Source organism: Hemitrygon akajei, chromosome 7, assembly GCF_048418815.1.
Source record: "Hemitrygon akajei chromosome 7, sHemAka1.3, whole genome shotgun sequence".
In the NCBI taxonomy this organism is placed as follows: Eukaryota; Metazoa; Chordata; class Chondrichthyes; order Myliobatiformes; family Dasyatidae; genus Hemitrygon; species Hemitrygon akajei.
This window is the reverse complement of record NC_133130.1, coordinates 39562622-39590474: the sequence shown is the minus strand read 5'-3', so window position 1 is coordinate 39590474 and position 27853 is coordinate 39562622. Positions and strand designations below refer to the sequence as shown.

General features: G+C 39.4%; 1 protein-coding gene across 2 annotated transcripts in view; it reads right to left on the bottom strand.

Annotated features, from left to right (window-relative positions):
- The window catches only part of prkcea (protein kinase C, epsilon a), a 602180-nt gene extending 582398 nt beyond the window's left edge, over positions 1–19782 (bottom strand). The window contains exon 1 of one of the 2 annotated variants that reach the window (XM_073050688.1): positions 17895–19782. In XM_073050688.1, coding sequence (XP_072906789.1) covers positions 17895–18242 — 348 coding nt within the window. In that variant the 5' untranslated portion in view covers positions 18243–19782. The remainder of the gene's footprint in view (positions 1–17894) is intronic. The other variant, XM_073050689.1, reaches the window with a different exon arrangement.
- Positions 19783–27853: the final 8071 nt, after the last annotated feature.

Below are 27853 nucleotides of genomic sequence, written 5' to 3'. Positions count from 1 at the left end.
GGGGGGAAAAGGGATATAAATAAGAGCAGATTGTAAGGGGAGGTGGGAACGCGCCTTCTCCAGCGATTCCGTCGATTCGCTGTACCAGTTACGAATTCTGCAATAAACCTAAGTTTTGTAATATTCCGGTGTTGGTTGTCTCTCTTCCTAAACGACCACAGGGCAGAATTTCAAGCCCAACAGTATTCATTAAGTACCTCTGCTACCTCCTCCGGTTCCATACACACTTTTCCACTGTCACACTTGATTGTTCCTATTCTCTCACATCTTATCCTCTTGCTCTTCACATACTTGTAGAATGCCTTGGGGTTTCCCTTAATCCTGCCCACCAAGCCTTCTCATGGCCCCTTCTAGCTCTTCTAATTTCATTCTTAAGCTCCTTCCCGTTAGCTTTATAATCTTCTAGATCTCTATCATTACCTAGTTTTTTGAACCTTTTGTGTTTCTTTTCTTCTTGACTAGATTTACAACAGCCTTTGTACACCATGGTTATTGTACCCTACCATCCTTTCCCTGTCTCACTGGAACATACCTATGCAGAACACCACGCAAATATATCCGCTGAACATTTGCCACATTTCTGCTGTAGATTACTCTGAGAATATCTGTTCTCAATTTATGCTTCCAAGTTCCTGCCTGATAGCCTCACATTTCCCCTTACATCAATTAAACATTTTCCTAACTTGTCTACTACTATCCCTCTCCAATGCTATGGTAAAGGAGATAGAATTGTGATCACTATCTCCAAAATGCTCTCCCACTGAGAGACCTGACACATGACCAGGTTCATTTCCCAATACCAGATCAAGTACAGCCTATCCTCATGCAGGCTTATCTACATATTCTGTCAGGAAACCTTCCTGAACACTACTAACAAACTCTAGTTCCTAACAAACTCTACCCCATCTTAAACCCTTGCTCTAGGGAGATGCCAATCAATATTGGGGAAATTAAAATTTCCTATCACGACAACCCTATTATTATTGCACTGTTCCAGAATCTGTCTCCCTATCTGCTCCTCGATGTCTGTTACTATTGGGTGGTCTATAAAACACACCCAGTAAAGTTATTGACCCCTTCCTGTTTCTAACTTCCACCCACAGAGACACAGTAGACAACCCCTCCATGACTTCCTCTTTTTTTGCATCCATGATACTATTGCTGATCAGCGGTGCCACGCCCCCACCTCTCTTGCCTGCACCCCCCACCCCCCCGTCCTTTCTGAAACATCTAAAGCCTGGTACTCAAAGTAACCATTCCTGCCCCTGAGCCATCCAAGTCTCTGTAATGGCCACAACTTAATAGCTCCAGGTACTGATCCACACTCTAAGCTCATCCGCTTTGTTCATAATACTCCTTACATTCAAATCTGACTTATCTCAAGTCATCAGTCAGAGCGCATTCCTTCTCTATCACCTGCCTATCCTCTCTCTCACACTGCCTACAAGCTTTCTCTATTTGGGAGCCAACTGCCCCTTCCTCCATCTCTTCAGTTCAGTTCCCACACCCCCCCCCCCCAGAAATTATAATTTAAACACTCCCCAATAGGCTTACCAAACCTCCCTGCCAGGATATTGGTCCCCCTTATATTCAAGTGCAACCCATCCTTGTTTTACAGGTCACAAAAGAGGTTCCAATCATTCAGAAATCTCAATCCCTGCCCACTGCTCCAATCCCTCAGCCATGCATTTATCCATAACCTAATCACAGGACAATTTACAATTACCTATAAACCGACTAACCAGTATACCTTTGGAATGTGGGAGGAATCTTGTTCACCCAGAGGAAACCCATGCAGTTGCAGGGAGTACGTAGAAACTCATTACAGATGGCAGCAGAGCTGATAAAGTTGAAATAACTGCTAAGCTACCATGTGCAACAGAGATAACATAGTGCTATCATACACCAACATATTAGTACTTTAACTGATACTCATAATCCCCACATTGCTCTGGATTCAGGGGTGGATTTATTTCTGATTATTTTTAAAAGCTATGTTCAAAGTGTACAGTACCAATCTAGGAAATATGAGAGAATAGGTTAGTTGTGCTTTCCTTAATTAGGGAAAGGATTTCCTTTCCATCAGCACTCCCCTATATGGTTTTGAGATTTGAGCAAAGGACAGAAATTATGGGCAGAATGCCATATCCTGAGAACACTGAACCACTTCTGTGCAAGCTTTCTTTGTGATTTTCAAGAGATAGTAGCGAAAAATTGGAGAGTACCAACAAATAAATGGTGGAATCATGAAGCATGATAAATCAGACCCATGTGATTTGGAAGAATGTATATAGATTCCATGCTTGCACCTCACTGTCATGATTATAGCATCTAGCCTGGTTGAAATGCACCACTGCATCAGTGCATATCCACAGCGTGCAATTTTTTGACAGGAAAAATTGGCAGTGACATCAGCACCAGAGCCCGGAGCGAAGGTTCCCAAGTTCGAACCCAGCTCCTGGGCACGCCTTCCATCCGTGCCGGGTTGAGTGTCAAGCTCGCAACTCGACCTCGGGAAACAAAACAACTGCGCTGTGAGAAGGACGTGGGGGACCACTCACAGAATCTTTCCTCCAAGACAACCACTTGGAAAAAAAAAAGTGGTCACCAAGGCTCTGGCAGAGTTGGCACATACAAAATAAATCATTTAAAGCTGGCTAATGTTGAGCGAGTTCTCAAATTGGAGGATTACATTCTCATGCAGACGCACACTCTCTAAAACTGCAGGAGGTGTACCCAACTCCAGCATCTGACTGACTAGGTTAAGGAGTTGGAGCTGGAGTTGGATACACCCCAGGATTATTTGGGTGACTGAAGACAAGACTTTTGAAGATGTGGTCACACCCACAATACAGGTTTCAGGCAGTAGATGGGTGACCAACAAGGGAGGTAAGGAGTTTAAGAAGACAGTGCAGGGTTTCCCTGTGGACATTCCCCTCAGCAATAAGTATACCCCTTCAGGTACTGCTGGGGGGGGGGGGGGGGTGGACAATATCACAGCTGCAATCAGAGGTGACATAATGGAGGGGTCAGACACAGAGTGCATTTGGGTGGAACTCAGGAATAGGAAGGGTGCAATCATACTGATGGGATTGGACTACAGACCCCCTAACAGCCACCAGGGCACTGAGGTACAGATATGTAATCAGATTAAGGAAATACATAAAAATAATAGGGTTGCTGTCATGGGAGATTACAACTTCCCTTAGATAAACTGGGACCTTCTTTGTGTAAGAGGTTTGGATGGGGCTGAATTTGTTAAGTGTAACCAGGAAGGTTTCTTAAGTCAGTATGTGGATGGTCCAATAAGAGGAGAGGACATACGGGACCTGGTGCTGGGTAATGAGCCTGGCCAGGCGACTGACCTTTCAGGGGGTGAACAGTAGAGAATAGTGACCACAACTCCTTAACTTTCCAGATAAGGACAGGGATGAGTTGAATAACATAAGTGAAACAATTAAGGTTGTGCTGGTAAGTTATTCAGTTAACTTGCATCCAAAGCAGTGTCTTTAAAGATAATAATTAAATCCTATCAGAGGAACAGCACAACCAGCCTCACACACAGCTCCATTCGATAAAGCAACAGAAGACACAAAAGTCTGAAGGTATGTATTGGCAAGCATAGGGACGTCTTCTATCCCAGTGTTTTAAGCATACTGAATAATACTTCGGCATTTCAAGTTGGCTTCTTGACCTCACAATCTACCTTGTCATGGTCTTATAGCTTAATATCTGTCCGCATTGCTCTTTTCTCTGTTACACTTTATGCTGCATTCTGTGCACACACAAAATGCTGGAGGAACTCAACAGGTCAGGTGGCACTTATGAAGAGGAATAAATAGTCAATGTTTCTGCCGACTTCATCAGGACTTTAAAGTTATTATTGACTTCAGGAGGAAAAAACCAGAGGTCAATGAGCAGTCCTCATATGAGGAACCGAGGTGGAGAGGGTTTGCAGCTTTAAATTCCTCAGTGTTATCATTTCAGTGGATCTATCTGTCCTGAACCCAGCAGGTAAGTGCAATTATGAAGAAAGCATGGCAACACCTCTAATTTCTTAGAAGTTTGTGGAGATTTGATATGACATCTAAAACTTTGATAAAATTCTACCAGAGTGTGGTGAAGAGTTTATTGACTAATACATCATGGCCTGGTATGGAAACACCAACGCTCCTGAATGAAAAATGGAAAAAGTAGAAGATACAGCCCAGTCCATCATGGGTAAAGCCCTCCCCACTTTTGAATACATCTACATAGCGTGCTGTCACAAGAAAGCACAATCTACCATCGGGGACCTCCACCATCTAAAGCCACGTTCTCTTCTCATTGCTGCAATCAGGAAGAAGGTACAGGAGCCTCAGGACCCACACCACCAGGTTAAGGAACAGTTATTACCCCTCAACCATTAGCTCTTGAACTAGAGGAGATAATTTCTCTCAACTCCTCTCACTCCATCACTAAACTGTTCCCAGAACCTATGGACTCACTTTCAAGCACTCTTCATCTCAAGTTCTTGATATGTATTGCTTTTTTTTTTCTTATTTGCACAGTTTGTTGGCTTTTGCACATTGGTTGTTTGTCCATCCTGTTGGGGCAGTCGTTTATTGATTCTATTGTGTTTCTTGGATTTACTGTGTCCACCCACAAGAAAACAAATCTCTGAGTTTTTTTGGTGATATACATGTACTTTGCCAATAAATTTACTTAGAACTTTGAAAGTGAAGGTTGATAGGCTCTTAATTAGTAAAGATATCAAATTTTACAGGGAAGAAAGGAGAATGGGGCTCAGAGAGAAAAAAAAATCAGCCATGACTGAATGCCAAAGCACTCAATGGGCTGAATGGCCTAACTCTGCTCCTATGTCTTATTGTCTCATTGCTTAAAAATGACTCTCAGTTTCTCATTAACAAACGTCATTTTGGAAATCCAGTTCTGCACAAAATGTGTCCTAAAGTCCCAATATACTCAAACTATTTATCCATCACAACAAATTATCTCCTTGATGCTTTATATTCTCTGGAAGGACATACAAGCTTTACTTCATTTATTGTTTCACCATCCTCATTATTTCAGCTTGTCGAAATTCTCAACTGGAGCTTTTGGTAGCAAAGCAGACCAAAAATGGCTCTTCCAGAATAAATGAAAATGGCTTCTTGCAAATCAATGCTAGGGTCCTATTTGAAGGATCCTGCACACAAATTATTTACCATAATTTTAATACAATTTTTGAATTTAAATTAGAATTTAAATGAACCACTTCAAAATACAGGGAAAGTTCAGATTGATTTCTGTCTAACTGAAGACTAGCCGACCTGCCCTGGACCAAACTCTAACCCTTGCTGAAGGAAAGAGCAATATAGCTATGAGTCTTGGGGGTAATGGTAGTGGAAGATATGGTACAAGCTCTCATCCATCCCTGTTCTTCATATGTCAAACATCTGGAAACGAAGTTGTTTAGCAGCTAGGCAGGTCCTCTATCTCCACTAACTGCTAACCTGGCCATTTGTAGGGATTGTTTTTTCTAAAGGAAATTACAAAGCATAAGCACATTCTGAGTCCTATTCACAAAATAGATCCCCAGAGTTCTTGCAGACTGATACATCTTAAAAATACTTATTGCAAATGCCAGTGGTCAAGTCTTGCATTAGTAATTTTTGAATTCTTGTAACTGAGTTTCTCAAGATAATGAAATTTGCTGGAAAACTGAACTTTTGCCTTTTTAATTGGAACATAGCAATACCTCAAATTAGTACAAAAAAAGATTGGATAAGATGTTTAAAGGGTCACACTTAGAAATGTAACCTATACTCCAGGAATAACAAATCAGTGACCACAACTTTGGAATGCACAAGAGATTATTTAGATGCAATAGAAGTAAAATGCTGCATCGGACAGAAACACCCCAGGCGTAGTATTGTCTGAAATTGTATCCCTTATAAGACAAGAACAAGTATTTTATCAACTAGTTCACTGATCTGAAACATTAACCCCGATGTCTTTATCTAAAGCTACTCCCTAACATGCTAACGTTTCTAGCATTTTTCTTCTTATTTATTTTAGATCTCCAGCTTTTGCAGTATTTTGCTTTATGATTCAAGTAGCCCATCATGTCCAAACTTAAGCATCTTTAAAAATTTGATAAAGACCACAAGCCATTAGCTACTGAATTCTGAACTGTTACATCATTAAGTCTTCTAAATGAATTTCTGATCTTCAAGAGGTCAACAACATAACAAAACTGAAAGAAAATTTTCAACATTTAATCTTTACTGTTAATGCACTTTTGAGTTTGGGGAACATTAGTTATATGACCATGATGTGGAAACCTTAAAATAACCACACAAAAGATCAATCCAACTTTTTCTCTGCACTAAGTACCAAATAATGGACTTGAATGGAATTCTTAATATTTATAAACCGCAAGATCATTTAAGATGATAATTATGCAACCTTCTCAGAAAGAATACATATTATAAAAGTGATTAATAGGAGTTTAAATCAAGTCTTTCTCAATTATTTTACAAAACCACTCATCAGAACAAATTTTCATGGAATAACAATTCTTTTCTTCCCAAAAATGTGCAATCTGAGGAAGATATCTGCACTCGAATGTAAATCAAGCCTAAATAATTAATCATCAACCCAGCTGGTTGTGTTGATCCCAAAAAGTAGCAAAAAAAAAATCCTTTTATATATAGCTCCCAAAAATGTATCTGTCATATCTGTTTAGACAGTTACCCTCAGAAAAATCCTTTAAGAGGACATCAAGTGATACAACCAGAAGTGAAGCATCTGAAAGGAGTATCATAAGAAGAACAGAGATCAAAGGGTCAAATCTTTATCTGCAATAGAGCAAGGTTTCAGTGCTGAGTTAGGAAACACAAAAGTGCCCCATTCAACTCAGCTCAACAGTTAGGGAAGTATTTTGAACAAGTGTGCCTTCATGGTAGTTGCCTTTGGGTTTCTTTAAAGATTTGCCTGTTATTAAAGCTATATTTGCAAGAAACCCAAGTACTGCTGGCAAGAACGGTTGTCTCAGAGTAGGCCATTACTGCAAAAGCAGCCACAATGATCTTCCAAGAGCAGCCCATGTTTGCATTCCTGGGAACAGCATGAAAAGCACAGCAGTCCTGGGTTTGTAGTTGCTTGGAACAAACCTTGACAAACACCACTGCATTGTTTTGTGGATATCCTCAGTAAATACATACTGCAGAAGAACGATGGTCTTATTCATACTGCAAGACCTCAAGGACAATGTGGTACTGAAACTTTGGTTGTGACTGTAGAATTTGTGGGAGACAGCTTATTACATTACTAATCAGCAAAGGTCTTGGTGCTTGTCTGAGAGTTCTGGAAATGCAAAATACATCAAAATGCGGCAGCCTGCTCATGACACTCTCTGACAAGATCCACTGTCACTTGCTATGGAACAGCCTTGAGGACACTTTATGCATCCCATTGCCTGATAGCACATACCAGCAAAGAAGGAATTGCAGGTCCTTAACATATTAGACATTACCGAGCCGTCTTCAAAGCTCCTGATCACTGAGTTAGCTACATGAATCTTTTGGAAGAATAAGCGCAAGCATATCTCATCCTACTGTCCATAGCAGACTCTGGACTGAGGACTCTATAGCAAACAGCAAGACATTCTGACTCTACCTCGTGAAAATCCTCATTCACATCTACCTGTAATGACTACAGATATTGACCACAAAAACTTATGCAAGGCCTTTGTGAGACCTTGATGCTGGATTTGCATTATTTGCTTATAGGAATATGGCAAAAGTACATGCAAGCACGTAGTGAACATTGTGGAGTTTTAGTTTCTATTTGGTACCCAAAGTAAAGGCTTGTAGCCAATGAAAGTCCAGATCATCATTTGCTGAAATTATTATTTTCTGACAATTTGCATATTGCGTTTCCTCAACACAAATCAAAGTCTCATGGATGTTGAGAAAGTTAATTTTGGTGAAATATATTCTGAACTTTCACAAATTACGTAAACATTTGCATTGAAATATTTCCCCACTTGGTTGCATTTGACTGATAAAAAAGATACGCATTTCATTTTTCTTTTGTTTGTAACCAACAGCATAAATTCAGAAATTGTAAATGTTTGCATGGTAAACATTGCACAACTGCAAGCACAGACCAGTCCTCGATCCATTTCAATAGATATAAACTGCTTAATTGTATCAACATTATTCCCCTGACATGTCATCTGTTTACGCCACTGATACAAAACCAGAGTAATGAACGAGCATCATTACCCTGAAAAGCTAAATGTAGCTAGTGTGTGTCATAGTGTGTGCAAACCAAAATGAGGGAGCAATTTTTAACTTAACACACTAGCATGAAACAAATGAGGTTGGATCTGCCTCCTGATATTCATTCAACAGATTTTATCTTCCAATGAAGGTGAATGATCCAATTCTATCCACGTCCAGGTGGATTAGGTTACCATTGCAGTCCTTAAGACTGCGGCTACTCGAAATGTTTCCACCGGTCAGGTTAGGACTGCTGTTCAGAGATGCTTATGGTTACTGCACGGTTGCTAAGGGAACAGCAGCTGTTTAACACCATTTTCTCGAACAAAGATGAAGGAGAAACAGCTGCTCCCAGTTTTAAAATTCAACATATTCTGAAACGTCTGCATAGAAACAAGTGTTCTGTAGAAAAATAAGCAATTATCTTAAGACCTTACAAAATTCAAGGCACTTTGTTTTATTTGCATCTTTTGGGATACAGTACACAGTTAATTTGTATCAAACAAAAATTTGCCAAATGAGATTTTCATAGATTTGGAGTTGATGTTACATCAATGAATGGTAATCCTGTTCTTTTTCTCTATTAAGCAATTTCCCCTGGAAGTGAGTTGTAGCTTCTGACTAGACAGTGAGTAAAAATACTGAAAAAGCCAAGACAGATCAACACAAGTGGGAAGAATTTCAGAAACTGAGCAAAATTCTGAAGTTCAAAATAATGTAGCTAATTCTGAAATGAATGGTAGAAGTTTGGAAGAAGATTGGGAATGAAGCATTATATCGGGAAAGGGAAGTTAAAGGTGGAAAGAAAAGTAAACCTTTTCAATTAAAATAAATGATATACCCATCTCCCTCAACAATGCTTGGTGCATAAATGAAATATTAGCATTAGTGTACAGATGTAGTGAGTCACACAAATCAATCTATGGTCAGGTTTCAACTGGGTACAACATTTATCACAACACCTCTGAAGAGCAGAGACAAGAAAATCAGTGATGTCTATCTCTGTTTAAGAAGGACACACATGAATTTCGAGGATTACAGTATCACCATTTCCTCCTCCACTAAAGTCACATAAGAAAAATAATATTGTGTACTATAAATAAATGAGGCGATGAAATAGGTAAAAACAAACTAATAGACATGATGATTATTGAGAGATACTAAAAAGTTTCAAGGTCATACAAAGGATATTATTCTTTTTTATACTCTATTGGATGCCAAATCAATTGCAAAACTACCTTCAAAAAATACTTCATGGGCCATACAGAAATCTTGAAGGAGACTAAGTAAAGACAATCAATTGTCCCCACATTTTAATATGAACATAACATTTTGTAACCGGATGAGAAGAATGAGACAGTTTGCATTGTTAATCCATCCTGGTCCCAACTAACTTCAATGACCAACCAATGTGTTTTTTTTTTAAAAAGTGTTCATTAACAGTCAGTGAACACTTATTTTGACTAAGTGGACGGTGGATACCTGAAGAAAAACATGGATGAGAAATGGAAAGTGGAAGTTATAGATGCACTGTTTACAGAGAAATTCAAATGTATAACATCAGGTTTCTGTGCACGAGGCTATCTAGCTTCTTTAGAAAACAATAAACGACTGAAAATCATGGAGTTAGACAGTGTTCTATTAAGTTGTCATGTTTGTTTTGGCTTCCTCTGGCATCTGCTGAATAATATATGGAAGCGCCAGGATTTCTGCAATGGCAATCTATGTATGTGGATGCCACTTGTGAGATTTATTTTATTTATACTGGAGCAGCCCATGGATGTGAGCCAAAGGTGCAGAAACACTGTCTGTGAGGTTTGCTTCTGCATTACTTAAATTGGGCCTCCTTCAGCAGGTCCCAGCCCATGCCAGACAACCTAGTTCCCTTTAAATTAATTTGTTACTGGCTCTTCTTCAGGAACTTTCACCTGTAGTATTAACACCTGTCAGACTCCTGGATAAGGACCCTAACAAACTCAATGTCCCCTACTAAGCACCAACTAACTGACCAAAACCTCATCTACCATCAATCTCCAGATCAGACTGGCCCTATAAACATTCAAACCAGACCACCCTTCTCATGGATTGTCCAACCATTGACACGACATCTTCCCCATCTTCCCTTGTGAATCCTGTTGCCTCCCTCAACCCCTGCACCTTTGACCCAACGTTGATCTCAACTTAGGTGTAGTTCATGAAGGGAAGTCCTGAACATAAGGAAGAAAAACTTGAGGACAAAGACTGACAACACTTTTGGCTTTCCATCAGTAGACTGATAGTTTGACTGGTAAACAGTCTCTTCAGGGACAAAGGAAATTCTTGCCACTAACTCGCAAACAAAATAAAAGAGGATGAATTGTGCAACAATATCTACCAAAGCCACTATTCATTTTATGTATTAATGAACTAAGCTTTAATGTACCAGACATAATTATCAGAATCAGATTTATTATCACCGGCATGTGACATGAAATTTATTAACTTAGCAGCAGCAGTTCAATGCAATACATAATCTAGCAGAGAGAAAAAAATAATAATAGTAAATAAACAAATCAATTACATATATTGAATAGATTAAAACAAAAATGTGCAAAAACAGAAATACTGTATGTTCAAAAAAAAGTGAGTAGTGTCCAAAGATTCAATATCCAATTAGGAATCGGATGGCAGAGGGAGGAAGCTGAAGGCTTCTGTATCTCCCACCAGATGGTAACAGTGAGAAAAGGGCATGCCCTGGGTTCTGGAGGTCCTTAATAATGCATGCTGCCTTTCTGAGACACCACTCCCTAAAGATGACCTGGAGACTTTGTAGGCTAGTACCCAAGGTTTTGAAGTTTGCATAAGATATTGTATCCAGAAACATTTAGGATAGCGACAGACTCCATAAAGATACAAACAAACCAGCAAACACATTTTAACATGTTGAAGTGTAAAGCAATTCAACTGTGTAAGAAAGAAAGCATGACCCAAACAATATTGTTGAAATGAGGTTACTGGAACAGAGAGACTGAGACTGAACACACTTAATCATTTGAATGAGGCATTGCAGGTCAAGTTGAAAAGGCTGCAAAATGAAAAAAAAAGATCCTTGGCTTTAGAAATAAAAATAAAGTAAAATGTGAAGACTAAAACTTTATGAAACACAGGTGAGAATCTTGTTGACATATTGGGGCCAATTCTAAACATCACAGTTTTGGACAGGGTACAGCAGTGATTTACTGGGCACTGCACATGAAACAAAACTGACATGAGAGACTAAAGAAACTGTTTGCTATCCTATGAGTGCAAAATAGTCAAAGAAAATTTGGCAAAAATGATCAAAATCACTAACAATTTTGCTGAGAATAAAGGCACCAAAAGAACCAAGGGCAACTGGAGAACCAAAAATTACACAGCAAGTTGTGATCTGAAACTGAAGTAATCAAAGTCATAATGACTTGCAACGGAAACCCGATAAATATTTCAAAGGGAAAAGTTTTGTAATCAAGCAGGGGAAAGGGACCAATTAGATAGCTCTTTCTAAGAGCCAGCACAGATATGATGATTCAAACAGCTTCATACTATGATCCGTCATTCACTGGTTGTACATCCATATGCAGTGTAAGGAAGGACTGTCATAATAAATAGTCTACATAAAAGCAATACACAATAATGACATAAGAGTAAAACATAATGATGGCATGCTTCGTTATTGACTATGGATGAATGAGACAAGCTAGCAAAAATTACAGGTTGGTTCTTATGCAAGTGTTAATACAGGGGACACTGGTTAAGTGAGCCATAGGATAATCAGGGCAGCCACTTATTTGGGACATATCTTAAAGAACAAAAACTAATTGAGAAAATAGCCAGGATTCTCTTTGTTTATTTGGGACACTATGCCTCTTAATCAGGACAGGAGACTGTTGCCAAACAGCTTCTAATTTGCATCAGTCATGTGCACTTGTGTGGCTGTTAAACACTACATGGTACTTCCAGCAACTGTTTTTAAATAGCAACTGTTGCACGTGTTTGGATTCAAAAAGAAGCAATTTTTGTCACTGAAAGTTGGCAAAAAATAAGCAGTAAGATAATTCAGAACTGTTTTGCTCACTACAGTTTCAAGCATTTATGCTTGGAGATGCCAGAAATGGCCGGGAGTGAAAACGAAACATTTTCAATATTTCCAGCAAGTTAGGAACTACGGAGAATTTGAAGGCATCAACAATCATCTTGAATGTTACAATGAAAAAGAAGACTTGGAGGATGAAATTATCAAAAAGCATTCTATAAAGTTAGTCCATAACCTGCACTAGGTGTCTGCACTAGTTTTGTTCATATATACTCCATCAAAAGAACATGGTAGCATACACTCAACGAATTCCTCCATCAATAACTAGTCAGAACTAATACACAGTTTTAAGTACTGCAGTATTATTGGTGATAGTCTAATGTGGCTCAGTATTTCATTTAAATACATAATTTTTTATTCAGTTGAACTGTAGTTTTAATTCCTCTTTGATGATTTCCATTAAAGTTCAGCTAATTGGGACAAACTCTTAAATGGGTCAAAATGTACTGGCCTCAATGTGTCCCAGTTAACTGGAATCCAGTGTATTAGAACATGAAAAGTGCCAGTGTTATGTTACAAATATTTGGTACGGGATAACTTAAACAAAACAGTGAAATCTCAAGTTGCGAGGAGCAATGAAGTCTGAATTGCCCATGGGAAATCAGACAACTAACAGCGGATAAGATTACACATCTGAAAAGTTTACTTTCTGACAAATTAATATTAATATGCTCTACCTTCAATATTGATAGGTATTTTTTTCAGGAATGAAAATCACAAGCGAAGGAACACAAACGTTATCCACTGCAGGCCATAATGTAGACATCATTGCCACTTGTAATTCAGCGATAAAATAGGATGGAAAAATTCCAAAATAATGCTATATCCATTTGTTAATAATACCAAATCTGAAAATAAAGCAGTAGCACCTGAATAATTCACAGGCAACAATTAGCATCATTACAGCCTGTCAGATTCAAAACATTCAGATGGTTAACAAACTCCTTCCCCCCTCCCTTCCCAATTCACAAAGAGGGAAAGATACTAAGTTATCATCTTGTCAGACAAGCTATTTTTGCCAATGTGCACTTGAGCACAAAGAAGAAGGATTTCCTCCCCAATCAGAACATAGAACAGTACAAGCACAGGAACAGGCCCTTCGGCTCACATTGTCTGTGCTGAACACAATACCAAATTAAACTACATTTCTTCTGCCTTCTGTCTGGAGGGATATGGAACATATCCCTCCATTCCCAGCATATGTGTCTATCTAAAAGTCTCTTAAATGCGTCTGTTTTATCTGCTTCTGCCAATACTCCTGGCAGCATATTCCAAACACCTACCACCTTCTGTATAAAAAATTTGCACTGCACATCTCCTTTAAACTTTTCCCTGCTCATCATAAATCCATGTTCTCTAGATTACAATAAATTACTTAAAGGGTAAAGTTCATCCATAATCAATGATGTTGGCCAGGTCTGGTAAAAATTCCAGCTGTCGATGGATCACGCCTGCAACTCTCAGTTCCACTGAAGTCAATGGAGATGAATACAACTGGCAAACAGTACTTTTGCACAGATTTAGTAATCATGATTAAAGGCAATATTTCTCCAAAGCACAAACCACTCAGCTCAACTAATCCATAAAGACAAATATCTTTTACCTTTTTAAGTGCCTAATCTCAGCATCACTGCCTTTGTGAGCCACTGAGCAGCAATCAAGTCTCCGTAGGAAAAAAAAGTAGAAAATCCAATATCAAATCCCATTAGGCATCCTGACAACTGACAAAGATCAACACGGGCGATGAACTTTGCTAACTTTTCTTCTCAGCTGCAGCAAATATGTGGCCGATCAGAATGCATTGTAGGGAGATATGTTTGGAGGTAAGAGAATTTACTTCCCTCTCTCAAGGGAATATACAACATCATACAAATATATTGGTCAGTACATGTATTCTCTACTAATAATTCAGAAAGGAAATTTCATATTATTGTTCACTCGGCTACATAATTGGGATGAACAGGTTGAAGAAAGACTGAGCAAATTGGACTCTATACTTAATGAAGTTCAGCCAATACTATTGAAATATTTAAGATTCTGAATTAACAGGGTGGATGATGTGAACATGTTTCCCATGGGGTTATCTAGAACACGGATGTGCTGTTTCAGAATAAGTCGCTTATTGACAAAGATAAGGAGACTTTTTTTCTTCTCTCTCTCTCTCTCTCTATATATATATATATATAGATAGATAGATAGATAGACAGATATATGAATTCTCTTGCCAGAGAGTCAATGAATAGAATCAAAATGTATAGTCACAGATGTTTGAACTATGAGGGCATGGAGAAAGAGCAAGAAAGTGCTGCTGAGGCCCACATTCAATCAGTTTTGATTCAGTTAAATGGCAGAGCAGGCATGAGGGTTTGAGCAGCATCAGCATCCATCTCATGTTCTTATGGTAGATGTAGCCTCACCTCCACTTCTTTCTAAAACAAAATATCACATCCACTATTAACCCAAGACTAGTCTTGACTTTGTTAATTAATCAATTACGATTTGCTTCAATGGTTAAATGAATAAACGTAGGAATATAACTATTCAGAAAATATTCATTAATAGATGATGGCAAACTGTACTGGCAATGGCATCAAGTTTCCTTTAATATATTAGTGCTAAGATGTTGCTGTTAAATTTTAAAACAAACCTGCCGCAGTTTAGCTGTTGGCAAATTGAGGACTTCTATCTATATATAGACAAATGCAGATGGTGGCACCATTTCTGTTATAGATTCTGTGACTGAACACTCAGTGGGTCGACACGACACAAGATTCATGACCCCCACTAACTTCAGTGGGGTTTGGAAGGACAGTGCAAAGAAAGGAAAGAAGGTACTGTATATTTTTTTCAAATTGAGTTTTGTTTTAATTCTCTAGAAGTTATTTAATTGTTTTAGCTAATTTTGTTTTTTATTATTATTTTTAATAATTCTTCATATCCTTTTCCACTTCACGTCACTTAAGCTAACATCTTCAAAACGTGAGAGGGATTGGGGGGTGGGTGCAGCACAGCTTTTCTGACAGTCAAAGGCTTTCAGGGGGATTTTGGGGCCTGTGCTTCTTCATGCACTGGTTTCAGCCATCCATCATTTTGGCCTCTGTACTGGAATGTGGGACAGTTCAGTTAACAGGATCGGCTCTCTGCAGGCAGCTGACCCATTAAAGTAGGAAAGACACATGACAGTGCAGAATATTTTCACCCTCAAAACCTGGGCAGCAGTCTGATAGACTGAGCACGAGCCCATAACCTAACAATCACTCCAGGATACTTGCTGCAAATGCAGCAAAGATAGAAGGATAACCTATCACCTCTCAGAGGTATAAATTTTCCATTTCTATCTTAGTCCTTACTTACTTTGCTTACAAGAAAGTCTGAGATATAAAGGAAATTTCCTAAACATAACCCAGTCTGGAAGGCAAAAATGAAAGTTCAGCAATGCCCTCACCACAGCCACATTTTAGATGTAAATAACCTTTACTTCCCAATGGCAATGCTGCACAATTTCAGCATTATGTTTTACTCAGTTACAGTAACAAAGGTTTGATAAATATTTACTTCCAGAGAAGAAATTGATATAGTGATATCAATATAGTGATAGTAAAGACACCATATTTACAAATAAATGAAACACGAGGATAAACAAATTAAACTGAATCAATAACCTCACAAAGATCCTATCTTTTTTTTCTCTGGAACATGTTCTGCGATTAAGATGTCTGTGTCAGTGCATATTTTTCATTTATGTTTCAAATATTCGAGCACAAATAATAGTTTTTAGGATCAATCAAAATCAACTGCATCATTTCTGAGTACCATCCTTCGCAATGTACACACTGGCTTAAGTGAACATAGCATCACCTGAGTATCATAATCCTTGAAGGGTTAAATTATATACAAAATATTATAGGAATTTAAAAATTGCTTAAACTGATAAACAGACCAGGCAAGGTGGGTGAAAATTCAGAACAAGTGGAAGTGTCAGAAAAGGCCTAAAGTGAAGGCAAAGATTTTGTTAGATAAACATATCAAAGAATAAGAAAAAGATAATAGTGGGTTAAAGGGGTTGAGGTGCAACTCAGCTATGATCGAACTTATTGGTAGAATGGGTTGATGGGGACAATTGGTTGACTTTTATTTGCATGTTCCAATTACTTTAAAGAAATTAGCTTGGAAAAGGAATACCAGCTTGTATTACGCATAATCCTGATGCAAAATGCAAAATACACCAATAGTATTCATAGGAAAAAAATAACTGATGAGAATTTTTAAATAATTTCCATTTTTTTCTCTCAACAGAAAATAATTAATTCACACTGTTGTCTTAGCTCAGTGATAGTGCAGGAGACGGTCCTAATCAAAACTGTCCTCCTTTGCATAAACCTTCAATTAGGGATGGGGGGTGTGGGGAGAATGGAGAAAATTTCCTTCGGACACCGTGCAGTGAAAATGCGAACACTTTCTTCAGCAGCTTCAAAATGTTCTTACACTCTGTATATTCGATGTCTTTTCCCCAGGATATAGGCAAATAGATAAAAGTGTGGCATTTCTCATGCTTTACATCCTGCAGTCGCCAAGTTATTTCAATTTTAAAACATGTGCATCCCCCAGAGCCCTGTTTTCTCTTTAACACCTGCTTTCAGATTCATACAATCAAAAAAGGTAACATGTCACCTTGTTGTGGATGCGAACAGTTTTTTTTAAATCAGTGTACTCGGCCTGAATTTCAATTTGCCTGCAGAGCCGAATGCGATGCTTCAATTCCTCCTAAAGATGCTCAACTGTATCATCCAGTCAAATCTTTACTTCACGGAAACATGGCCTAAATTTAAGTCTATTTACTTTTTAAGTTACAGTTACAACTAAAACAAGGCAGACTCAATGCTACTGAAATCACGGAAAAAAAATTTACGATAATGCCTATGACTACTTTCAGTTTTGTTTGGAGAAAATACTACCGACTGCTGCGGTACATTGCAATAGACCTAAAACATCAATTCCTTGAGTCATGATAATATCTAGATTATACAATGAGCATTAACATATTTAGCCCATTAGCACAACAATCCATATTTAGGGATTGGACTTAACCAAATTCAGGTTTAACCAAAGGATTCTTCTGAATGTGAAGCAAATTAGATTAGTGCCACTCAATACATGCACGCGCTGTTAATTTGCTCGTGCATGCGATGTCAGACAAATTAAAGTCAACGGAACAGTTAATCCTCCAACAAAACTACTCCATGTCAACCGGCAGAAATAAGTATTTGCCGCATTATATTACTTGTCAGTAAAGTATACGGTCATCATACATGCTCTGTGTCCTCAATAAACTGCAAGTTCCTTGGTGACAGGCGTTGTCGGGGAGGGGGGGGGGAGAGACGCTTCATAACATTGGCAAACTCTGCACATCAACCCGTTATCTTTACGAGGGTCGGGCAAAATGCGGTGAGGCGGGAATGATGTGTTTCTTTTAAGTGGTTTTGTGTATATTTATGTTTACATTAGCATCTTACCCAGTCTTCGAAGTGTCTGCTGCCATTCTGCAATAGATCCTCGAACTGAATGGTACAGTTGGCCACAAAATCGTCGTAACCGATGGGCGCATCGTGGAAGACGGCCAGCTCGATTTTCCTGCCGTTGCACACGTCGGTAACAAAATCGTCGTTCCAGGCGGGGCTGTTAGTTTTCTGTTTGGTGGCCGTCTGGCCGATCCTCGAGTCGTCAACGTTGACCGCAATGTAAGGGTCGAGCAGGAAAGTCTGGGGCCTGGAACCCACAGCATGCCTCAGCGACCACGGGGTGGGCTTCAAGTCGACAGCCTCGCTGATCCTGATCTTCAGCAGCCCGTTGAAGACGACCATCGCTCCGCTCTACGGAGAGGGGGTAAGGAGGGTGGGGGAGGTGAATCCGCCCGCCCGCCAGGCGCTGCCGTCCGAATCCTCCGCTCGCCCGCCTGGATCCACTGCTACTTTTCGTCAAGGAAGGCGGAGAAGGGCGCAAGGAGGAAGGGAGCAGAGCGATTCTCGTATCGAGGGAGACCCTCGACCCACCGGCGGCCGGTTCCTCTAACGCCGGAGCTGCGGTACGAAGTGACCTCAGGAAAGCAGGCAGCAAAAAAAAAGCACCCCGGCCCCTCAAACTCCTCGCTCAAATCCTTGGAGGGAAAACAGGGAGGACGAGGGAAGGAGGGAGGGAGGAGGTGGGGGTGAGAGTGGGAAAAGGAGAGAGAATCCTCCCAAACTTTTTTTTACCACCGAAAATTTGCCCAGATAAAGGGTAATGAATAAGTGGTCTTGTGCTCCTCATCTAGCGGTCCGCATAGCCTCTCTTCCCCCTTTCGGCTTGATCCACACTCAGCCAGCCTCTGCATAAGGGGGTTACATGCAGGAAATCGACTTTTTGTTTTGTGTCCAAACAAACTGGGCTTTTGTTTTTATATTACTAAAATTACACAGAGTGAGGGAGGGGGCGTAGAGCAATGTGATTATCGCCACTACCTGTTTTCTTTTTGTTGTTTTTGTTTGCTGGCTGCTGTTGGCAACTCGCGGAGCCAAACTGCTGAGACTGTTGTTGGTAGCTGCGGTGATTTCCTACTCTCTCTCTCTCTCTCTTTCTCTCTCGTTTTCCCTCCTCCTCTGTTGGCCTTGATGCAGGAAATGCGCAAAAGACGTCAGAAAGTCTTCCCGGGCTCCAGGGCTATTCAACAGAGTGTTGTAACCAGCTTTTAAACATCGCCCAGGAATAGTGCCTTCCAACTCAACGATATTTTCACAACAGAATAATCGCACGAACCCTCGATGCTAATCTTGTTTTGCTTCCCGTTATGAGCTCAGGTTGCGTTTTTAGTCTACTCCCGTGCAAAGACACTGATTTTAGTGAATGAACACGGTTTATACATTCAATAAATACGTGGTGCAGACAGTAGTAATCAGGTAGATTTACACACATTTGTGGACTTAGTGAGTTGGACTACAACTAGATATTGTCACCAGACAACTGTCACAAGAAATTGTTGCATAATTTTGAATAGGCGGAAAGATATTTTAACCTTTTTGGAATTCCGAAATACATTGTCAGCTTTCCCTATAGAACGCGCAATGCTCCATTTCATATATAACATCTGGGATAAACATAGTTGTGACATTTCATATCCACAATAGTGGGTTCTTTAATTCACCGTGTTACTAAATTAAAACCAGCTATTGTAATCTTGATTTTTCAAGAGTTTGGGTGAAACGTTACTGCAGTCCTCAAACGATAGGAGTGGATAGATATTTTGTGCACTTCTTTGTGGGATTTCCCATTCTCATTGCAGCATTCGCAGGAAGGAAGTCAACTCGGACGGTTGGAAATACTGTAGAGCCGATTCATAAACTCTCGCATTCCACGCTTTAATTGCGAAAGTTTAAAAGCTGTTTGTTCAAAGTTTCTACAATTTAAACAATTTTATACTGCATGTACAAACTGACCGATCCAAGATATCATAAAATATACACATTTCCTACTTCAATTTATAATACATTTGCTGTAGTTTCTTTGTATTTTATCTGCTGTTGCCCCATCGCCACCATTTAACAACCAATCAGCTACGGGGTCTGAGTTTAAAGGGTTCTACTGTGACAGTTCTGTAACTGATTGTTATGGGTACTGCATTCACGTCGAGACACATCGCCATACCTTCTTTCCTCCTTGTAAGGAGTATTTTTTTTTACAGAAGTATTTCCACACATACCGTTACTGAATTCAGGAAGTCGCTGCGTTGCAAGTTTTTAAAAAAAAATGCTTTCTCTTTCATAGCTCAGTGCACAGCTGGTTGATATATTAAACCATTATACTTTAAAGGTATTGTGAATTTTTTTGCCGTAAATTTAAACTGCGAAATAATTGGGGCTAGGGAAGGAAAGATTTTGTAAAAGACCTAAGATCTAGTAGTAAATAATTTCTGATCCAGTAACAATTCTGTCACCAAGATACCAGATGTTAAGGTGCTCCTTACCATAATGACTTGAAGAGATTTGTGGTAAATTAAAGACAACATCTATTCCAAAACAACATAGACATTCACGAGGAAATCTGCAGATGCTGGAAATTCAAACAACACACACAAAATGCTGGTGGAACACAGCAGGCCAAGCAGCATCTATAGGGAGAAGCACTTTCGATGTTTCGGGCCGAGACCCTTCATCAGGACTGAGGGGTTAACATTGGCCTGTTGGCTATGTTAAGATGCTGAAGGTGGAAAATGGTCTTCTATCCTAGATTTCCAATGTACTGCAACCTTTCCAAAATCTTTGGAAGTTTGAAACATTTATTATTACTGCAAACATCTCACAGCCTAGGATGCAAGCCACGATCTCTATAAAACTTGTCAGTCTTTAGTTTCATTAGTTTGCATCGTGGTAATAATTGTATTATCCTTTTACCCCTAGATTTTGAACTTCAGCTGAGAGGGTTTTAGTTTCATTTATCACAAAGACAGATACAAAATATTTGTTCAATGTCTCTCCCATTTCCTGATTCCCCAGTCACATCTTCTTGAAGGACTACTATTTTCCAATTCTGTATTTTGTTAAGCCACAGATCAATCATGATTTCTTGACAGAGAAGGCTCCAGAGTTTATATACCTGCCTCCTGCTCCTATATTTCTATCTTCTAGTGCAGCTCTGATATACAGAGGAGATTACCATTTGCTGGTCATACTATTTTTTTCATTCTAAAACGAAGTCTTCCAATCTATTGAAACTGAATTTTCCGATGGTTTTCTGGAGTTCTTTCCTCTTCGGATATATTGTTCAGGTTCTTTTTGCATCTTTATATCTGAGCACGTGCAGGCTGGATTACCAGTTATCAAAGCCAACATGCAGTGAAATTGAGAGCAAGGAGTTTTTTGGTGGTGACTGTCATACAATTGGAAGCAATGGGTATCAAAGAGAATAATAGATGACTTTTCTAATCCCTTTTTGATGAACAAAATGAATGGTAATAGCTTTATCAGAATCAACATGGGAAAATCCCAATCTTTATTTCTGAAGCATACCGTGAACAACTAAAGTGAGATCGTCCAATGCTGGCCCATAGTTGTCATCCTGTGAATTAAATGGAGATTAAATCATAAACTGTGGTTGAGCAATTTTGTGTTAAATCGATCTCAACTCAAGCTAGGGGTGCAAATGGAATCTTTATGCTCATCTTTCTTGCCGTAATGAACTCTGTGATGCTCTGATTCACAAAGCTATGAAAAGACATCTTTTTTGGATAATGAATGAAATTTCAGAGATCACAACCTTATAAGACAGACTTAGGGCAGAATTAGGCCATTCGGTCCATCATGTCTGCTCCGCCATTCCATCATGGCCAATTTATTATCAGTCTCACCTCCATTCTCCTGCCTTCTACCCATAATCTTTGATGTCTTGATTAATTAATAACCTATCAACGTTCTCTTTAAATATACCTAATGACTTGGCCTACACAGCCTTCTGTGGCAATGAATTCCGTAGACTAACCACCTTCTGGCTCAAGAAAATTTTCCTCATCTCTGTTCTAAATGTCCCTCAATTTTGGGCTGTGCGCTCTAGTCCTAAACTCACCCACTATGGGAAACATCCTCTCCACATCTACTTTATCTAGACCTTTCAATATTTGATAAGTTTCAATGAGAACCTCCTTCATTCTTCAAAACTCCAGCAAGTACAGACCTAGAACTATCAAACACTTCTCATATGTTAAATCTTTCATTCCTGAGATCCTCCTCATGAACCTCCTCTGGACTATCACCAGCACATCTTTTCTTAGATAAAGTGCCCAAAACTACCCACAATACTCCAAGTGCAGTCTAACCAATGCCAGATAAGGCCTCAGCATTATATCCTTGCTTTTGCAATCTAGTCCTCTCAAAATGAATGCTCATTTTGCCTTTGCCTTCCTTACCATTAACTCAATCTGCAAGTTAACCTTTATGGAATCCTACACAAGGACTCCCAAATCCTTATCTACCTCTGATTTTTGGATTTTCTTCCCATTTAGAAAAAAGTCCATTCCTTTATTCCTTCTGCCAACGTGAATTACCATGACAATATATTCTAACTGCTACTCTTTTGCTCATTCCCCCAAATTGTCTTAAGTCCTTCTGCACACTCCCTACTTCAACACCGCCTGACCCTCCACTTACCTTCTTATCATCTGCAAACCTGGCCACAAAGCCATCAATACCTTCATCCAATTCATTGATATTTAATGTGAAAAGCAGTCTCAACACTGATCCCTGTGGCACACCATGAGTCACTGGAAGCCAACCAGAAAAGGGCTTCTCTACTCCCACTCTTTGCCTCCTCCCAGACAGCCAATCTTCTATCCATGCTAGTACATTTCCTGTAATACCATCAGCACTTATTAAGCAACCTCCTGTGTGGCACCTTGTCAAAGGCCTTCTGAAAATCCAAATAAACAACATCCAATAGATTTGACAGGCAGTCTTTCCCCTTTAGAAACTCATACTGACTTTGGCCTATTTTATCATGTGCCTTCAAGTACCTGATACCGCAATCATAATAATAGGCTCCAACATCTTTCCAACCAGTAAAGTCAGGCTTACTGGCCTGACTTTCTTTCTTCTGCTTCTCTCCCTCCTTAAAGAGTGGAGTGACATTTGTAATTTCTTTGTCCTGAGAAACCATTCCAGAACCTGCTCATTCATCCTAACCAAATCTGTGTCATTACATGTCCCAACCCAGAATTGCTGTTCTCCTCGTGAACTCAACCACAACCTGCTCTAAAAAGGTAAAATAGATATTTTATGAATTCCCTCTCTAGCTATCCAGCACGAACTAGATTTTCCCAATCTACCTGCATTTTGACATTCCCCATAACTCTTGCAACATTGCCCTTTTTACATGCCTCTTTGATCTCCCATTATAATTCGTAACTCACATCAGGGCTACAGTTCAGAGGCTTGTTTATAATTCACAGCAGGGTATTTTTAATCTTGCAGTTTCTAAACTCTACCCACAAGGATTCTACATCTTCTGATCCTATGTCACATCTTTCCAAGGATTTGATTTCATTTCTTTTTATCAATAGTGCCACTTACCCCCTCTGCCTACCTGCCTGTACTTTCTATACAATGTGTATCCATGGCTATTAAGCTCTCAACTATGATTTTCTTTCAGTCAAGACTCAGAGATGACCACATCATCATACCTGACAATCTTTAACAGCACTATTAGATCATCTACGTTATTCTACATATTCCGTGCATTCAAATATAACACCTTCAGTCCTGTATTCATCATGCTTTTCAACGTTGACCCTGTTAAATTTAACTCATCCCACTGACTGCAATTTTGTCCTATCATCTGCTTGTCCTTCCTCGCAGCCTCGCTACACACTGCATCTGATTCTACACCAGCTGCCATATTCTCAATCCTATTACTCCAGTTCCCACACCCCTCCAAATTAGTTTAAACCCTCCCCAAAAGCTCTAGCAATCCCGCCAACAAAGATATTGGTCCATCTTGGGTTCAGGTGTAACCCATCCTTTTTGTGCAGGTCATACCTTCCCCAGAAGAAATCCCTATGTTCCAGGAATCTGAAACCCTGTCCTCTGGACCAGTTCCTCAGCCATGAATATCTGTCAAATCTTCCTATTCCTGCCCTAACTGTCACATGCACAGGTAGAAATCCAGAGATTAATACTGTGGAGCTCCTGTTTTTCAGCTTTCTGCCTAACTCCCTACATTCTCTTGTCAGGACTTACTCCCTTTTCCCACCTATGCTGTTGGTACCAATATGTACCATGATTTCTAGCAATTCACCCTCCCCCACAAGCATGCTATGGGCCTGATACAAGATGTCTTTGACCCTGGCACCCAGGAGGCATCTCTTTCATGTCCACGGAATCTGCAAACTACTCCTATAATTATGGAATCCCCTATCACTATTGAAATGTTATCTCCTATCCACTTCTCCCCTCCCCCTCCCCATTTCCCTTCCAAGCCACAGAGCCAGACAATGCCAGAGACCTGGTTATTGTGGTTCCCCCCCCCCCCCCCCCCACTGCCCAAAATAGTATCCAAAGCAGTATATTTATTATTCAGGAGAATGGCTACAAGGTTATTCGGTACTGGCTGCCTACTCCCTCTCCCTGTCCTGACAGTCACCCCAGTACCTGCCTCCTGCATCTCAGAGGTGACTAACTCCCTGTAGCTCCTATCACCTCCTCAGTTTTCTCTGTGAGCCAAAGGTCATCCAGATGCAGTTCCAGTTCCTTTACACGGTCTCTATAGAGTTGCAGCTCAGTGCACTTCTTGCAGATGTAGTTATCTGGGAGACTGGATGTCTCCCAAATCTCCAGACTTATCACACCAAGAACATACCACTACCTCCAAGCTCATTCTCAGTGCACTAGCTATGTGCTAACAGCAGAACAAAACTTATTAGAAACTTACGTGGAACATCCACCCATGCTTTCCCAAGCCTATTCTCACCCAAGCCTGTTGAGCCAAAGCTGGACCATTCTAACATTGGCCAACTCCAACAATGGCCACTCCACTTACACCTTGTTTCTTTTTATTGGCCCCACGCTGATTTCAGCCCACAGAAAGAAAGCTGAACGCATCAGAGTTCCTTTCCATCTTTGTGCTACATCACCAGTGAATGATCTCGTGAGCTGATTTCAGCCTGCAGAAAAAACTGGAACAATGAAGCACACCTGCTTATGTGATTAAAATAGGCATGAACAATTCTAGCATTAAGTATTTGTTTACTTAATATATTTTTATCTGTTTTCCTCAATACAATTTTGGAAATGGTGATCACTTGCCGCTTTCAGGGTAAAATATAACATTCTATTTCATTATACTCAATGTTTACAACACTTCAGCAACCAATTTCAGTGTTATTAATGTTTCATTACAAACCATATTTTTAATAAATGCATTACATTTAGTTCCCTAAATTCCCAGCAAACGTAAACTTTGTTTTATTGTAACATTCATATGTCGTCTAGGTATATTTATCGACCTACTCATGTAAATAAAGGATGGAGGCAGCTCTAACATTTTTGCAATTTAGAAAGTTCTTAAATCATATTCAAAATGTTAAAAATTTGGGCCCGAATCTCCCTTACAAGTTTCTGCATTCACATATGTAAAGGAAAAGAGCTTCCTGCTCATCATAATGCCATTATAGCCCCCTACTTCATCAATGATAGATGTAGTTTACAGTATGACAAGCATACACAGATAGATTGCATAATACAAATGAAAGATAGTATTAATTACATCTATATACATTTCCTTGAAACAAACCAATGTTAACACTTATAATGGCAACTGTCAATGTAAAATTAATGGAAACTGCTGAGATGAGCTATGTGTTTGTGATGCTGCTGCAAGTAAGTTTTTTAATACAAATATACATAAATGTACTTTTGCATATGACAATAAACTCAACTTTCACTTTAACTTTGACTAATTCTTATTTGTTTGTTCATCACTTCAAATACTCTGTTCCATTGACTTCAGAGAGAGAGTACACAAAGCAGCCTTTTGGTACTAGTGATCAAGACAAATATCTGTCTTCCCATCTGAGGGACTGTAACACCACCAATGGCACAGCATATCATATATCAAGTTTACACAGCTAAACTTGTACTGTAAATGCAGATGCAGGAGTACTATTGGCAGTTTAAAAATAAGGACTAAACATTATACAGGTTCTTCAGGGCACAAGCACCATCACAACTTGTTTGAGCTAGTTACTGTGCTGCAAATGCTAATTAATTAACTTTAAAATGTGAACTGAATTACATTTGTTTTTCCTGGTTACTAATCTCACTTGAAGGCTATGCTGTTTTAATTATTAATGGTTAACATCATCAGAAATTTCTTGGTATATATTTTAATGTATGGTTTGGTTAGAAGATTAATGTGACTTCAAAAAAAAGTGTGTAAGCATCCAATGCCATTGTTATACTGTGGAGAGAAAATAAATAATAATTAATATATTGCCTGACTTTTACATTGTAAATATCTGCCATCAATATCCCAGGGACCACCATTGACCCAAACCTAAACTGGACCAATCCCATGAATTGTATTGCTACAAGAACAGGTCAGAGTTTAAGTATACCATGGCAAGTGACTTCCTCATTGAGGCACAGATTTTCCACCAGTTTCAACAAGGTTGAATTCAGGAATGTGAAGAGATTGTTTTCACCTGCATGGACAGCTGCAGCTTTAATATTTGAGAAGCTCAATAATCTGAGAATAAATATCCTGCTTGATTCACAACCCATTCATCTCATAATATGCATCTACCCCCAAGAATATTGACACTTCATGACTACAGCATGTCCCATCTACAAAACATATTGGAACATCTTGCCAACTTGCACCTCTAAAATTTACACACTCTACCTCCAAACTCCATGAATTCAATGGCAACATCTGCAAGGTTCATACATCATGCTGTCTGGGGAATAGAAACCATTATCACTGAGTGAAAATCTTGGAACTCCACATCTTTACTTCAAGGACTGCAATGGCTCCAGGCAACTTATAACCACCATCTCAAATTAGGAATTGGGCAACAAATGTTGATCTTGCCAAAGGCTGCATCTGGTGCATGAACAAAACCATATAACAATTACAGCACGGAAACAGGCCATCTCGGCACTTCTAGTCCGTGCCGAACGCTTACTCTCACCTAGTCCCACCTACCTACACTCAGCCCATAACCCTCCATTCCTTTCCTGTCCATATACCTATCCATTTTTTTAAAATGACAATATCTTACCTGCCTCTACCACTTCTACTGGAAGCTCTTTCCACACAGCTACCACTCTCTGAGTAAAGAAGTTCCCCCTTGTGTTACCCCTAAAATTTTGCCCCTTAACTCAACTCAAAAACACTCAAATTCTCGGTCTACCACGAGCTGGTAAAACAAAAAAATTTTGATCAGTTTCAATTTTACCAACAAATATTTTACAGTATTTTAAGGGAAGGAATCCAGTCTATGAGGAGGGGAGGAAGTAGTTTCAGTAAATCACGTTCAATCAATACTGAGAGTTTAAAATTTGCCTAGCTGTGGAGAAAGAATTGCGGCATGGAGTTGACTGGACCTACCTTGCAGAGTCAATACATGCTTGAAGGACGGACTAACTACTTTCTGTAACCCTTACCCATTCGACCAAAAAGTGAGTTGGCATTTAATCTTGTAAAAAAAAACATTTTATTACGCTTCGACATCACCCAGCTGACTTGAAGATCACGTATCTCTTTCACAAAGTATTACTTAAACTAGTGTGAAATATAAAACCTGAATATTGCGTACATATTTGATGTCAGCAATATGGCCAAATGCAGAACCCTGCTGTTTCCTTGACAAACGCGTTCTCTTTATGAACAATTTTATCTTCCGCCTTAGTGAGTGTGCGGCCTGGCCGTCAATCTGGGAGCGTTTTGTGAGTGA